Raw genomic sequence first — 12,479 nt, 5'->3', positions numbered from 1 at the left:
TGATATGTATATAAGTACATGTTGTATGTGTCTGAGTGCAACACATTACTTGATATGTATATAAGTATACACTGTGTGTGTATGGGAGTGTGGGAGTCAGTAATAGGATTTAAGAGCAGGTAAGTTCCTGTCTTTGAGATTCTGATGACTCTTTGTCTAATGTGCACACATAAAAATGTCCTTTTCTTTGGCACAAATTTTAAGTGTTCTCTTTATATATCAAAAAAAGCTTACTTCTGTATTTAAAAATGCATTAAATATAAAAGACTTAAACTATAAATCAGAGTATAATACAAATAGTACTGCTAGTCCTTATTTATCTAGTTGAAAAACTTTCATCTCTCAACAAACTTTCCTTCCTTTAAAGGCCTGACCATTATTTCAAAAGCTGGGCATGGTGATTTATTCCTATAATCCCAGTATTCAGGAGTATTCTAGAGGCCAATCTAGACTACCTAATGAGGCCCTACTGAAAAAAGGTCGAAGGGATATAAATGTTTGTTGAATTTGCAATTAGGTCTTAATATTTCTAATTTTAAAGGGTAGGTTCAAACTCATTAATTGTTTGTTCACGCCCTTAGTCAGAACCACCTGAGGTCAGCCACTCAGGACCTTGGCATTCTCTGGTACACAGTGGGGTGGAGTGTGTTGCTAATCCAAAGTGCGAGTAAAGCAGGTAACTTTTGAGGACTATACTCTAGTCTCTGATGCATCACGGTCCCAGACTGCTTACAGGGGCTTAGTAATATGCTTTTGTCTTGAAAAGGCCAATTATAATTTGGAAATTGTTACTGCTTTAACCTCAGCATAATGTAAGTATAGAAGGTGAAGTGAAGGCAAGAAGAGATGGTAAAGGAAAATGTTTTTAAATTAACTTATTTCCATTTTATGTGCATTGGTGTTTTGCCTGTATGCATGTGTGAAGGTATCAGATCTTGGAGTTACAGTTGTTAGCTACCATGTGAGTGCTGGGGTTTGAACCTGGGTCCTTTGGAAAAAGCAGTCAGTGACCTCAACCACTGAGCCATCTCTCCAGCTAACCCAATTCCCTCCTTGTCCCCAATCTCCCCCAAATCTCTCCCAGGGTTTCTCTGTGTAGTCCTGCCTGTCCTGGAACTCCAGGCTGGCCTCCAGCTCACAGAGATTTGCCTGCCTTGCCTCCTGAGTACTGTGATTAAAAGCCCAGCTAAAGGCACATTTTTATGTCACTGTTATTTATTATGAAAGCATATGGTACTGGTCAGAAGACTTTTCCCTCTCTGTTTCTAAAGTGCCAACCTGCAGGTTCCTCTAGAATCATCAAGCATTTCCAGTGTCTTAGTAACGGTTCCTTTGCTGTGAAATGACACCATGATCATGGCAACTCTTATAAAAGAAAGCGTGCAATTGGGAACATGCTTTTATAGTTCAGAGGCATAGTCTATTATCACCATGGTGGGGAAGCATGGTGGCATTCAGGCAGGCTCTGAAGCAGTGGCTAAGATCTATATCCTGATCCACAGGTAGAGAGAGACAGAGACAGACAGACAGACTCAGAGAGAGAGAGAGAGAGAGAGAGAGAGAGAGAGAGAGAGAGAGAGAGAAACAGAGAGACAGAGAGATACGAGAGACAGAAACTGGGCTTGGCCTAGGCTTTGAAACCTTAAAGCCCACCACCCCTGGGGATACACTTCCTCCAACAAGGCCATACCTTCTAATCATGTCAAGTAGTGCCACTCCCTGGTGACTAAGCATTTAAATATATGAGCTAAAGGGGTATGGGGGGGGCATTTATATTCAAATCACCACACCCAGCAAACAAAAGATTCAACACCAGTAAGAAAAGAAACTGAAAAATTACAATTCAAGTTATGGTATACTCTTGTGTGTTGTTGGTTTGTTATATGTTTGCAGTCTTTCTTTCTTTTTTTTTTTTTTGGCCAGTTACTTCAAAGTGTTCTTAAATGTTCGAGGTATTTTCCAGTGGGCAATCAGAACTAACTTTGCACCTTAAGTTATAAAAGTGGGTGATACATGCCTTTAATCTCATCAGGAGGCAGAGGTAGGTTTGACACTAGCCTAGTCTACATAGTGAGTTCCAGGATAAACCAAGGCGCTATAGAAAGATTGTCTTAAAACAGAAAACTAGAGACATTTAAATTGAACTTGAGGATGGACTATTCTTAATGTGGTATCTTTTTAATATAAGCAGTTTAAAACTTTTTATCCCCATAGAACCTTTCTATAATTTTTTGTTGTTGTTGTTTCCTTTTGGCAGATCCTCCAATTCTGAACCAAGAACAAAAAAATGTTTCAGCTTCGTGCATTTCAAGGAAGGCATTAACTAGAGCCCAGTTTGGCGGACAAGTTCTTCATTCAAAAGAGAGTCCTGTTAAGATCACTGTGTCCAAAAAGAACACATTTATTTTGGGAGGCATTGATTGTACTTATGAAAAGTTTGAAAATACTGATGTTAACGCCATTAGTTCTCTTTGTGTTCCTATTAAGAGTCACAGCCAATCTATTACTTCTGATAATGATGTGACAACAGAAAGGACTGCAAAAGAGGATATCACAGAAACAAATGAAGAGATGATGTCCAGAAGGACTGTTCTTCAAAATCCCATAAAGAATACATCTAAAATGAAACGTTCAAGTCCAAGACCTAATTTAACACTATCTGGCCGGTCTCAAAGAAAATGTACAAAGCTTGAAACTGTTGTAAAAGAAGTAAAAAAATATCAGGTAGGGAGACATTTAAGGCAAGTATTTATTTTGTTCCTCAGAGGTTTAGACTTTCTTTTTGCTTTATTCCTTGTTTTATTATTGACGGTAGCCACTATAAGCCTAGTGAAAAGACAGGCAGGCTGAAAGTAAGGTGACTCAGTTGTTAATTCTTACCTTGCTCTATTGCTAGTTTTAAACTTCACTTATGCCTGGAAGAAATGAAAACTGACATTGTTCCTACTTTTATTTCGACTTTTTAGGAATTATTAACATTTGAAATAGAAAGGAATTATAACAGATAAAGAATTGAGATTTTTCTTGATAAAAGCTATATAAGATGAACAGTAAAATACTTTAAAGCATCAAACTATGTTGAATTGACGCACTTTTTTTGGAAGGAAATGTATTATCAGTTCAAGAAGAAATACAAGCATGTATGAAACTTAGGCTTGATCTTCCAGTACTAAACAAAGAAAAAGGACAATGTAAAATTTCTGTTAAAAGTGTGTCCATTAAGTTTTAAGTAGGTATTAGTGGGTATCCAATTGAGAGATACTATGTAATTTTATCTTGGTTTTAGAAATGATGAAGTGGTTGCAATTTTATAATCAGTTATTTGCTACAAATTGTTATTTACAAACATTTAATATTTGACGTAATGATAAAATGTTTGGACATTGACATAAATGTATAAAGTTTGAATAAAGTTACTCTAAGATTTCCTAGTACTTCTTCATCTCTGCTATGCCTGTTTATGCCAGTTAGCATAAGAATTTTTAGCCTGCCTGGTGTGGTGGCGCATGCCTTTAATCCCAGCACTTGGGAGGCAGAGGCAGGTGGATTTCTGAGTTCCAGGCCAGCCTGGTCTACAAAGTGAGTTCCAGGGGTTTTTTTGTTTTGGTTTGGTTTGGTTTTTTGGTTTTTTGAGACAGGGTTTCTCTGTGTAGCCCTGGCTGTCCTGGAACTCACTCTGTAGACTAGGCTGGCCTCCAACTCAGATCCGCCTGCCTCTGCCTCCCAGATGTTGGGATTAAAGGCATGTACCACTACTACCAGGTTTACTCTTTTTTTTAAACGTATTTATTATTTTTTATTAGATAATTTATTTACATTTCAAATGTTATCCCTTTCCAGATTTACTCCCCAGAAGCCCCCTATCCCATCCCCCTTCCTCCTGCTTATATGAGGGTGTGTCCCCACTCCTGCCTCTCGGCCCTGGCATTCCCCTACACTGGGGCATCTAGCTTTCATGGGACCAAGGCCTCTTCCCCCATTGATACCCAACAAGGCCATCCTCTGCTACATTTGCGGCTGAAGCAATGGGTCCCTCCATGTGTATTCCTTGGTTGGTGGTTTAGACCCTGGGAGCTTTGGTTGGTTGATATTGTTGTTCTTCCTGTGGGGTTGCAACCCTCTTTAGCTGCAGGAGCCTTTTCTATGGCACCTTCACAGGGGCCTGGGCATCTTTGGGAGTCTGAGCTGGAGCTGAAGCCATGGCCTTAGCTGGAGCTTGGGCCTCTGCTTTGGTTTGAACCTTGAGCTTCAGTTGTCAGAGCCTATGCTCCTTGGCCATATAGCTTCGAATCTGCTTCCCAAGCTTGGAGTGAGCGATGAAAGCCAGGCAGCTGAGTTTGCCTTTGGCATCTTGGGCTTGATGGCCTGAGGCTTCACCAGGGCCTTGATGACCTCTGTGCGTGCACTCGATGCCTTTGCATTGTTGGCCTGCGTCTTCTTCAGGCCTTTCTTGGCAAAGTGCATGTTTCTCAGGAACTTGGGGTCAACCCCCTTAAGTGATTTGTATCTTTGTGACCGGGGTTTCTTGATGCCATTTGCAGGACTGGTTGTGTGTAGTGTGGTTCTTAGACATGGCCATGTCTCCATGGTAACCCGTGGCTCCTGTAGCACCTGGGTTCAGAAGAGCAAATGTATAATTTTATTTAAAGTGAATAGTCACTCATTAGTTCTATTGATTTTGACTTTAGTTCTACTTAGAAACACTTTCATCTTAAATTGTTATGAACTATAAATGTTCTTACTATCAGTGCTCATAGAAAATTTTACATTTTAATGGCATTTTCCTTACACTAAAGTCATTTTCTGAGCTATTCAGCTGTTTACTTGGGAATACATTTCACATTTTCATCCCCCTAAGTTGTTGTGTTTTCTGTAAGATTTGGAGGTTCAATGTATATGTTAGGATTCTCCTCTTCCTTTTGGCTAAGCCATTTTGTATGAGCATTTAAAATGTAGATCCTCTGTATTACAGGCAAACCATATATATAGTACAGCCTCAGTTAAGTTTCTATTTTTTTCTTTCTTTCAATATTGTAGTTTTAACAATTGGTGTTTTAAATGGGCTGATTCCTATATAGATGGCTACTTAGAAACCACGAGGATTACATGGGGCTTTTCTTGTAATTCACATTTTCTAATGCTAAATGCTGACTGTAATGCTATGTGCAAATAGTACAAGAAATATTTTTTTTTATGCTTGATTAGGCAGTCCAGCTACAGGATTGGATGATTAAAGTCATCAATAATAATACTGCTATATGTGTAGAAGGAAAGCTGGTGTAAGTATAACATTTAAATGTTCTTTCAATATGATTAAGTTGGCAGTATTTAAGTGATGAGTGACAAATAGCATCTTTCTATAAAACATGTTCTAATTAGGTTATAAACTGAAGGCAAAAGGAAAACATGATATCAGTGCCTTGCTAAAGATGTTTGATGTAAATTACTGATCCATGAAAGGATCAAAATTATTTAAAGTTCCCAGTAGCTACATGTTAATTGACACTTTTGGTTCTCCGAAGTGAAAGCATTGTCAGACAGTAGACTTTAACTCTGGTACTCTGTTCTATTTCTGAGAACCAGTTTCTCCATAGTAAACAACTTGTGCTGACACAATGTCAATTATCACTGCTTCAAGGTTAAACATACAAAGTCTACTAGTAGACTATCTTACAGCCTTATCCCCTTTTTCATGTCTAAAATGCAGCATAAATTGCCTTTGCAGGGATTTCACTAATACTGCTTACTACCAATGTTACTTGAACAAATTAAAATTGCTTCTACTCTATGAGGCTCAACTTCTTTACTAGTACAGTGATAATAGTAATATGTTTAATATTGTGGGAAGGCTTTTCCTGTTTTGAGAGTGTGTCATGTAGCCCAGGCTGGGCTTGGGTACTCTAAGTACAGTATGTACTTGAAGATGACTTTCGATTCATGCTTAGTGCTCAGCTTTGCTGTAGGTAAAGAATTAAGTGAATTAATATTTGCAGTATTAAAGAAACATGCCTTTTAAAGTATGGTTTAAATGTTAAATGAAGCTGTGGGCTATGGTGGCATACACCTTTAAGCCCTAACATTCTGGTGGCAGAGGCAGGAGAATCTCTGTGAGTTTGGAGGCAGCTTGATCTACATAGTTCGAAGATAGCAGGGGCTATGTAGAGAGACCATATCTTAAACAACACCAAGACCAAAATAACAATCCAAAAAACAAACAACAACAACAAAAAAACCTCACACTTCCCCTCAAACCACAATAAAACAAACAAACAAAAAAAAGTATTAAGGTATAGTGTCATCAGTTTACTCCTAATTTATTTAATTGAGAGAACTTTTTTATAGCATGAGTATGTTTATTATCTGTTATATGAAAAATACTCTGCACTTAGCTACTAGTTTCATTTAATGATGTATGAAGAGTAGATTTCTGGGTCAGTGATTTGCTACTTTGTTTTCTCTTAACTAGACCCTCTTTACAAAATAGAAGGTAAAAATATTGGCCTATGTATTTATATTTTTAAAAATATGAAAAAAACCTTTAAAATGAGATAGATGTACTTGACATTTTTGAACATGAAGTAGGAGGGAGGGAGTTGGGTGCACATGTAATCTGTAATCTCAGGTAGTTGGAGGATGTAGAAGTCCAAGGCTATCTTGGGTAGCATCGTAAGACCCAGGGGCCAGCAAGATGGCTCACAGGGCAGAGCCTGCTCAAGGCTGTACAACCTTAGTTTGGTCCCCAGGTTCCATAAGTTGGTAGTAAAGGACTATTCCCAGAAGCTATTTCTGGCTCTATATGAATTCCATGGTATGCACACAAATATGTGGGAAAAAATCCCAGCAAGACATTATCTGAATAAACAAAAATAACATTTCTACAAAAAGCCAATAGAAATGTGAAGGGCCACCAAAATCTTTGAAGGCTTAGGAACTATTAAGCTGAAATGTCAGCTGTTGTCATCAGCAAATATTTGTTGACAGTTTTTCTTTCCTTGCTAATGCTATATCTTATATCAGGTATATAGATTGACTGACCACAGTATAGTTTCTTGGCATAGACTCTGAGGATCACATTAGCCAAGCAGTTGAATTCTGTACTGGTTAGTCCTCAGATGTTTTGTAACTAGATTAACAATGCTGTTATTGTTGTGATAGCTAAGAGTACAAAACGAGTACTTCCTTTTTGAAGTGGAGAGTGACATCAAGATTTCATCTCACTATGAAGCCCTAGTTGGCATGGAACTTAGTATGTAGAGCAAGCTGGTCTCAGACCTAGAGCACGCTTCCTGCTTTATATACAAGGTGTTGGGATTACATATAACCGGCTCACAATCAGTACTTCATAAGTTTGTATGCTTCTATATGTACATATAGTTCCTGGTAAAGTATAAATACTGTGACCTTATTAAACTTATTCTTTTTTTCCCCTAGAAATATGCCTGATGTTTATTGGCATAGCAATGTAATTATAGAGCGGATTAAACACAATGAACTTAGGACCTTGTCAGGCAACATTTATATCTTAAAAGGATTGGTAGACGCGGTCTCCATGAAAGAAGCAGGTAAGTGGGTATCATTATTAGTTAAATCTTTCTATAGCCTCTCCTCTTTCCTAAATAAATCCCAGGATCATAAATTGACCCGACCCCTTGTAATGTCGCACACAATCACGACTTTTATCACTCATTTCAGTATATGCCTAGCACTGACTCTTCATTGCACTTCAGCCTTGCTTGTCTTATTTCACAAACAAACCAGCTATCTGTCACAAGGCTTTTCATTTTTAATATTCAGATTCCATTTTCCCACATGACTCATTCCCTCAGGTTCCTATGCCCTGGCTTTCTATGTCAGTAGAATTTCCCTGACTACCTCCTTTTGAAATTGCTGTCTTCTCCTTTTCTCCTATGAATATGTTTAACTACTTTTTCTGTGATATCAATTTTGCATTTGCTTTTTCTCTTATATAATAGAAATCCAGTGTGTAATGTTGGGGATTTTATTTCCCTAACTAATGGGCCCTCAGTACTCTAGCAGTTCTTAGCATATAGTGAATCAGAAGTACACATTTCGCCAGGCATGGTGGCGCATGCCTTTAATCCCAGCACTCGGGAGGCAGAGGCAGGCAGATTTCTGAGTTCGAGGCCAGCCTGGTCTCTAAAGTGAGTTCCAGGACAGCCAGGGCTACACAGAGAAACCCTGTCTCGAAAAACAAACAACACAACAACAACAAAAAAGAAGTACATATTTCTTGACTGACAGTGAATTAGAGAGACCTCTTTAAAAGTCTAGGCTTTTGTATAATTTCATTTTCTATTTTTTAAATTAAAATAATTTTGTATTTGTTTTGCTCATTGTTAAATAGGATATCCTTGTTATCTCACAAGAAAATTTATGTTTGGATTTCCCCACAATTGGAAGGAACACATTGATAAATTTCTAGAACAATTAAGGTAAACTGTCTAAATTTTTAAAAATCAGCTTTTCAAGGTATAAGTTATAGTCCCTAAAATGTACTCATTTTAGATAAAAGATATACTGTGCCTTTTCAAATTCATGTTTATGTAACCAATGTAATGTGGTTTTGCTGGGGTTTTGTGTGTGATAGTTTTGAAGATTTTTGTGATTTTAGGGGTTTTAGAAATAATAAACCTTTATTAGACTTTCTATCATGTTGAATAAATTGAAAAAGAAAAGAAAATTGGAGACACATTTCTAAGGAGAATTCATCAATTGCCTACCCTTTGGATGGCGTGTAGTTGTTAAATATTGGACTGAAATTCTTGATTCGTTGTTCTCCATTAATTTTCATTAGTTTTTGAGTACCTACCAGGTACTTAGCAGACACTGAGAGAAAAATTTCATAAATTCTTGTTCTTTAGGAGCTAGTAGGAGATAGTTTTAAACTTCATCTGAGTACAGGTATCGTATAAGAATTGGTGACTATTTCTTCCTCGAAAGTGTCAGGTGGTATTTTTCTGGACATGTTGCTTCTTTTCTCGGCCATTTAACTCTGTCTTTTCAACAGAAAAGCAACTGTAGGTAGTGTAAATTGAGCATGGCTGTGTTTCAGTAAAACTTACTTATAGAAATAGACAACTTCCCAATAGTAATCCTGGCCTCACATTTACTAGGTAAGTACTTTATTTCTGGAAGCTCTTTGTCATATAGTTTTCTTAAATAAGATTACATATTTTTATTTGTTTGTCTTTTAAAAATATTTGCTTTGAGAAGGGTCTCATGTAACAGGTTAACCTCAGTGTGTCTGTGATTATCCTATTGGTGGGGATGAGCTTTGCTTTGCTTTGCTTAGCTTTGCTTTCATCTTTTTTGTTGTTGTTGTTGTTGTTGAGAACCAGTATTTGAGAAAGCAATATCACAACTGTTTTAGGGCTGAAAAAAAGAACAAGACCAGACAGGAAACAGCAAGATTCCAAAATAAACAAAAATCAACAAAAAAAGATGCAGAAGATAAAGAAACATATGTCCTCCAAAAGGCCAGCATCACTTATGACCTTAATGATAATAGCTTAGGTATGTTTGAATTTTTCTTTGTTGCTGAAGTAGTAGAGTCTTATATAAACTTAACACTGTTTGTAGTATGTGATGTGTGGTGCGGTGCTCTTTGACTGATTAGGACCATAAAATTCCTTCTTTTTTATACTTTTTTATACTAAGGTGACTGACTGCGTTGCAGACTGCTGCTTCATCGTTCTTTTTATTTCACGGAGTAAATCTTTACCATAATCCCAACCCCCTGATAAATATATTAATGAAAGATTATATTTAGACTATCACTGTCAGCAATCTTGTAGTAGAGACAAGTATCTATATTTGCTTTTATGGAGGAACTTGCATATAAACTCAAGTGGCAAGTGCTATAAAGGTTGGTAGAACTGTTATGTCAGCTCTTTTTTAAAATTATAATCTACCTCTTACAATACCCACTTTCACAAATAATGTATGAAATAATAGTAAGGTGATAAAAGTTACCGAAATCCTTTGTGTACATTCTTGGAATTTTACCTTGACTTTGTAGCTAAGATCTATACAAATTTTTAAAATCTCTGAGAATTGCACATTGTTTTTGCTAAAGCTGTGGCACCATGTTAGATGTAAATATTCTACATCTCTCTCTAATGCCGTTGTGTCATTTAAACTCTTTCTCCTTGAAACTTATTTATCTTTTCTAGATCAAAGAAAGTAATAATTTAGAAGTGTAAATGATGGCAGACATTTCACTTACCAAAGCTTTAGCTCTTTCTCAATCCTTCCTTTTTACAAAAGTCATCAAGTTTTCTTAACTTTGGCTGGTTGCTTATTATCATTTCTAGAACATTTTGAATCTTCTAGAATCCTGGGACTATTATTACGTGCTATTACCTCTACCCGACTGCCTGTTTTACTCCAAAATGAAAAATAACACTGGGTCACTTTTTTAGAGAAGTAATCTGACTTGTAACTATGATTATTGAAAATGTTATAGAAAAACATGCGACATGTAGGATGGAATACAAATTTAAAAGATTAAAGTTTGCTACGCTGTTTCCTATGCTGTCTATGCACCTATGAAGAACCAGACTACTGTAAAGCATCTCTTATGAACCGTGCTTCATGCTAACAATTTAGGAATGATAAGACTTGGCATCTCCTATTAGCAAGTGCTGTTTAAGGGTACATGCTATATTATAATTGTATCCATTTAGGATGATGCACTGTATCTTTTGTTTTATGATACTTTTAGATATTAATTATTTTCTGAAGTTTTAGGTATTACATTATCACATATTCTGATCAGTGATGCTTTAGTGATTATTTTTGTCTTCATCAGTATATAATTATACTTTCTTTGAGAAAATAACAAAAATCCCTGCTAGGAAGATGGCTGAGTGGCTCAGAGCATGACCTGCTCTTGTGAGAACCTGCTTTTGCTCAGTTCCCAGCACCCATGTTAAGGTGCTCACAGACGCCTGAATCTCCAGCTCCAGGAATCCAACACTCTATTCTGGCCTCTGCAGGCATTACATGTGCACAAATCCATATATACATATCTAACATTAATCAATAAGGTTATAAAAATAACCTTAAAAATGCCAACCATAGCATGACTGTATTTTAATTATCTAACATGTAATTTTTCATATTTAGTGCTGTAATCATTATATCATAGTAATGAAGTTTAAAAACTACCTCTGGGGGGGAAAAACTATCTCTGTATTATCTAAGCATATTATGAAGGATCTATTAGAATATCAGCTTCCTATACTATACAGTAATCTCCAGGATTAGGCCATCCACGTTGTGTCTTACAGTTCCTAAAAGAGTAATAAAATACGTTTAAGGCCAGGTATTCTGGCACATACTTATAGTCCTAGCACATAGGACAATGAAGCAGAAATTACAATTTGGATTTTTAAGGTCAGCCTGGTCTATAGAGTAAAACCCAATCTTGAAAAGCAATAGTAAGCCAGGTGGTGGTGGCACTCGCCTTTAATCCCAGCACTTGGGAGGCAGAGGCAGGCGGATTTCTGAGTTCGAGGCCAGCCTGGTCTACAGAGTTGAGACAGACTGGTAATGGCATGAGTTTTTGAAACCTCAAAGCCAGCTCCTCAGTGTCACACTTCCTACAATACAGTCAATCTCCTAATCCTTCCCAAACAGTTCCACAGACTTGGAACCAAGGATTCAACCATGTGAGCCTATGGCGAACATTCTCGTTCAAATCACTACAATAAGCATACATAGGAATTACCGCGCTTAGAATTTCAGGTAGATTTGCTTCTGGATTCTCCATTTTTAGATCAGACTGCTGATATCATTTGCTTTTTTCGCCTATGTATAAGATGCTCGAATAGATATCAAGTTCTGTAGCTTTAATTATTTCCCATGATAATTCTTGGAGATTGGGAGAGATTTCAAAGATGTGCTGCTTTGGCTACATTGAGGATGAGAGTAGAGCTGTATGGGTAGAGTCTCACATTTTTCTAATTATATCCTTAACTAGCACAACTTGTTTTGTATTTTACATGGCTGCTTAGGATTAATGACCCCAGTGGATTTCTTATGTCTTCTAACTATTTTATGTCTTGAGAACTGATTTTTAAAACATTTGTTTAATATCTACTAGTTCTTGAGTGTCTACAATAATTTCAGAAAAAATAGTTTATGAAAATTAAGATATTTCTCAGTCTAATTTAAAGATTAAGACTGGTATACAACTAAAATGTAGGATACCAAAATGACATTTTAAAAAGTATTATGGGAACTTAATGGGAGAATGGGAGAGTTTGGAGATGCAGTGGGCTAAAGAATAAGTTCCAAGCAAGCCATTGAGGTTCTTGCAGATAAGTAAAGGAACATTTTAAGGGAGGGTAAACAGTGGAAATTCAGGCCCAAGCAATTTGAGAAATATTAGGTCTAATACCCATGGAGTATGGTTCTAATTTGAGGCCAGTGGAAGACTGAAACTATATTGAAGG

General features: G+C 36.9%; 1 protein-coding gene and 1 pseudogene across 1 annotated transcript in view; one reads left to right on the top strand and one right to left on the bottom strand.

Moving 5' to 3' along the window:
• The window catches only part of Mis18bp1 (MIS18 binding protein 1), a 41,640-nt gene that overhangs the window by 12,070 nt on the left and 17,091 nt on the right, over window positions 1-12,479 (top strand). The window contains exons 3-7 of the mRNA XM_021179176.2: window positions 2,258-2,724; window positions 5,206-5,279; window positions 7,432-7,562; window positions 8,366-8,453; window positions 9,392-9,534. Coding sequence (XP_021034835.1) covers window positions 2,258-2,724; window positions 5,206-5,279; window positions 7,432-7,562; window positions 8,366-8,453; window positions 9,392-9,534 — 903 coding nt within the window. The remainder of the gene's footprint in view (window positions 1-2,257; window positions 2,725-5,205; window positions 5,280-7,431; window positions 7,563-8,365; window positions 8,454-9,391; window positions 9,535-12,479) is intronic.
• On the bottom strand, window positions 4,142-4,579 carry LOC110306989 (annotated as a pseudogene).

This window comes from Mus caroli, chromosome 12 (assembly GCF_900094665.2).
Source record: "Mus caroli chromosome 12, CAROLI_EIJ_v1.1, whole genome shotgun sequence".
Taxonomy (NCBI): domain Eukaryota; kingdom Metazoa; phylum Chordata; class Mammalia; order Rodentia; family Muridae; genus Mus; species Mus caroli.
This window is presented reverse-complemented; position numbering and strand designations above follow the sequence as displayed.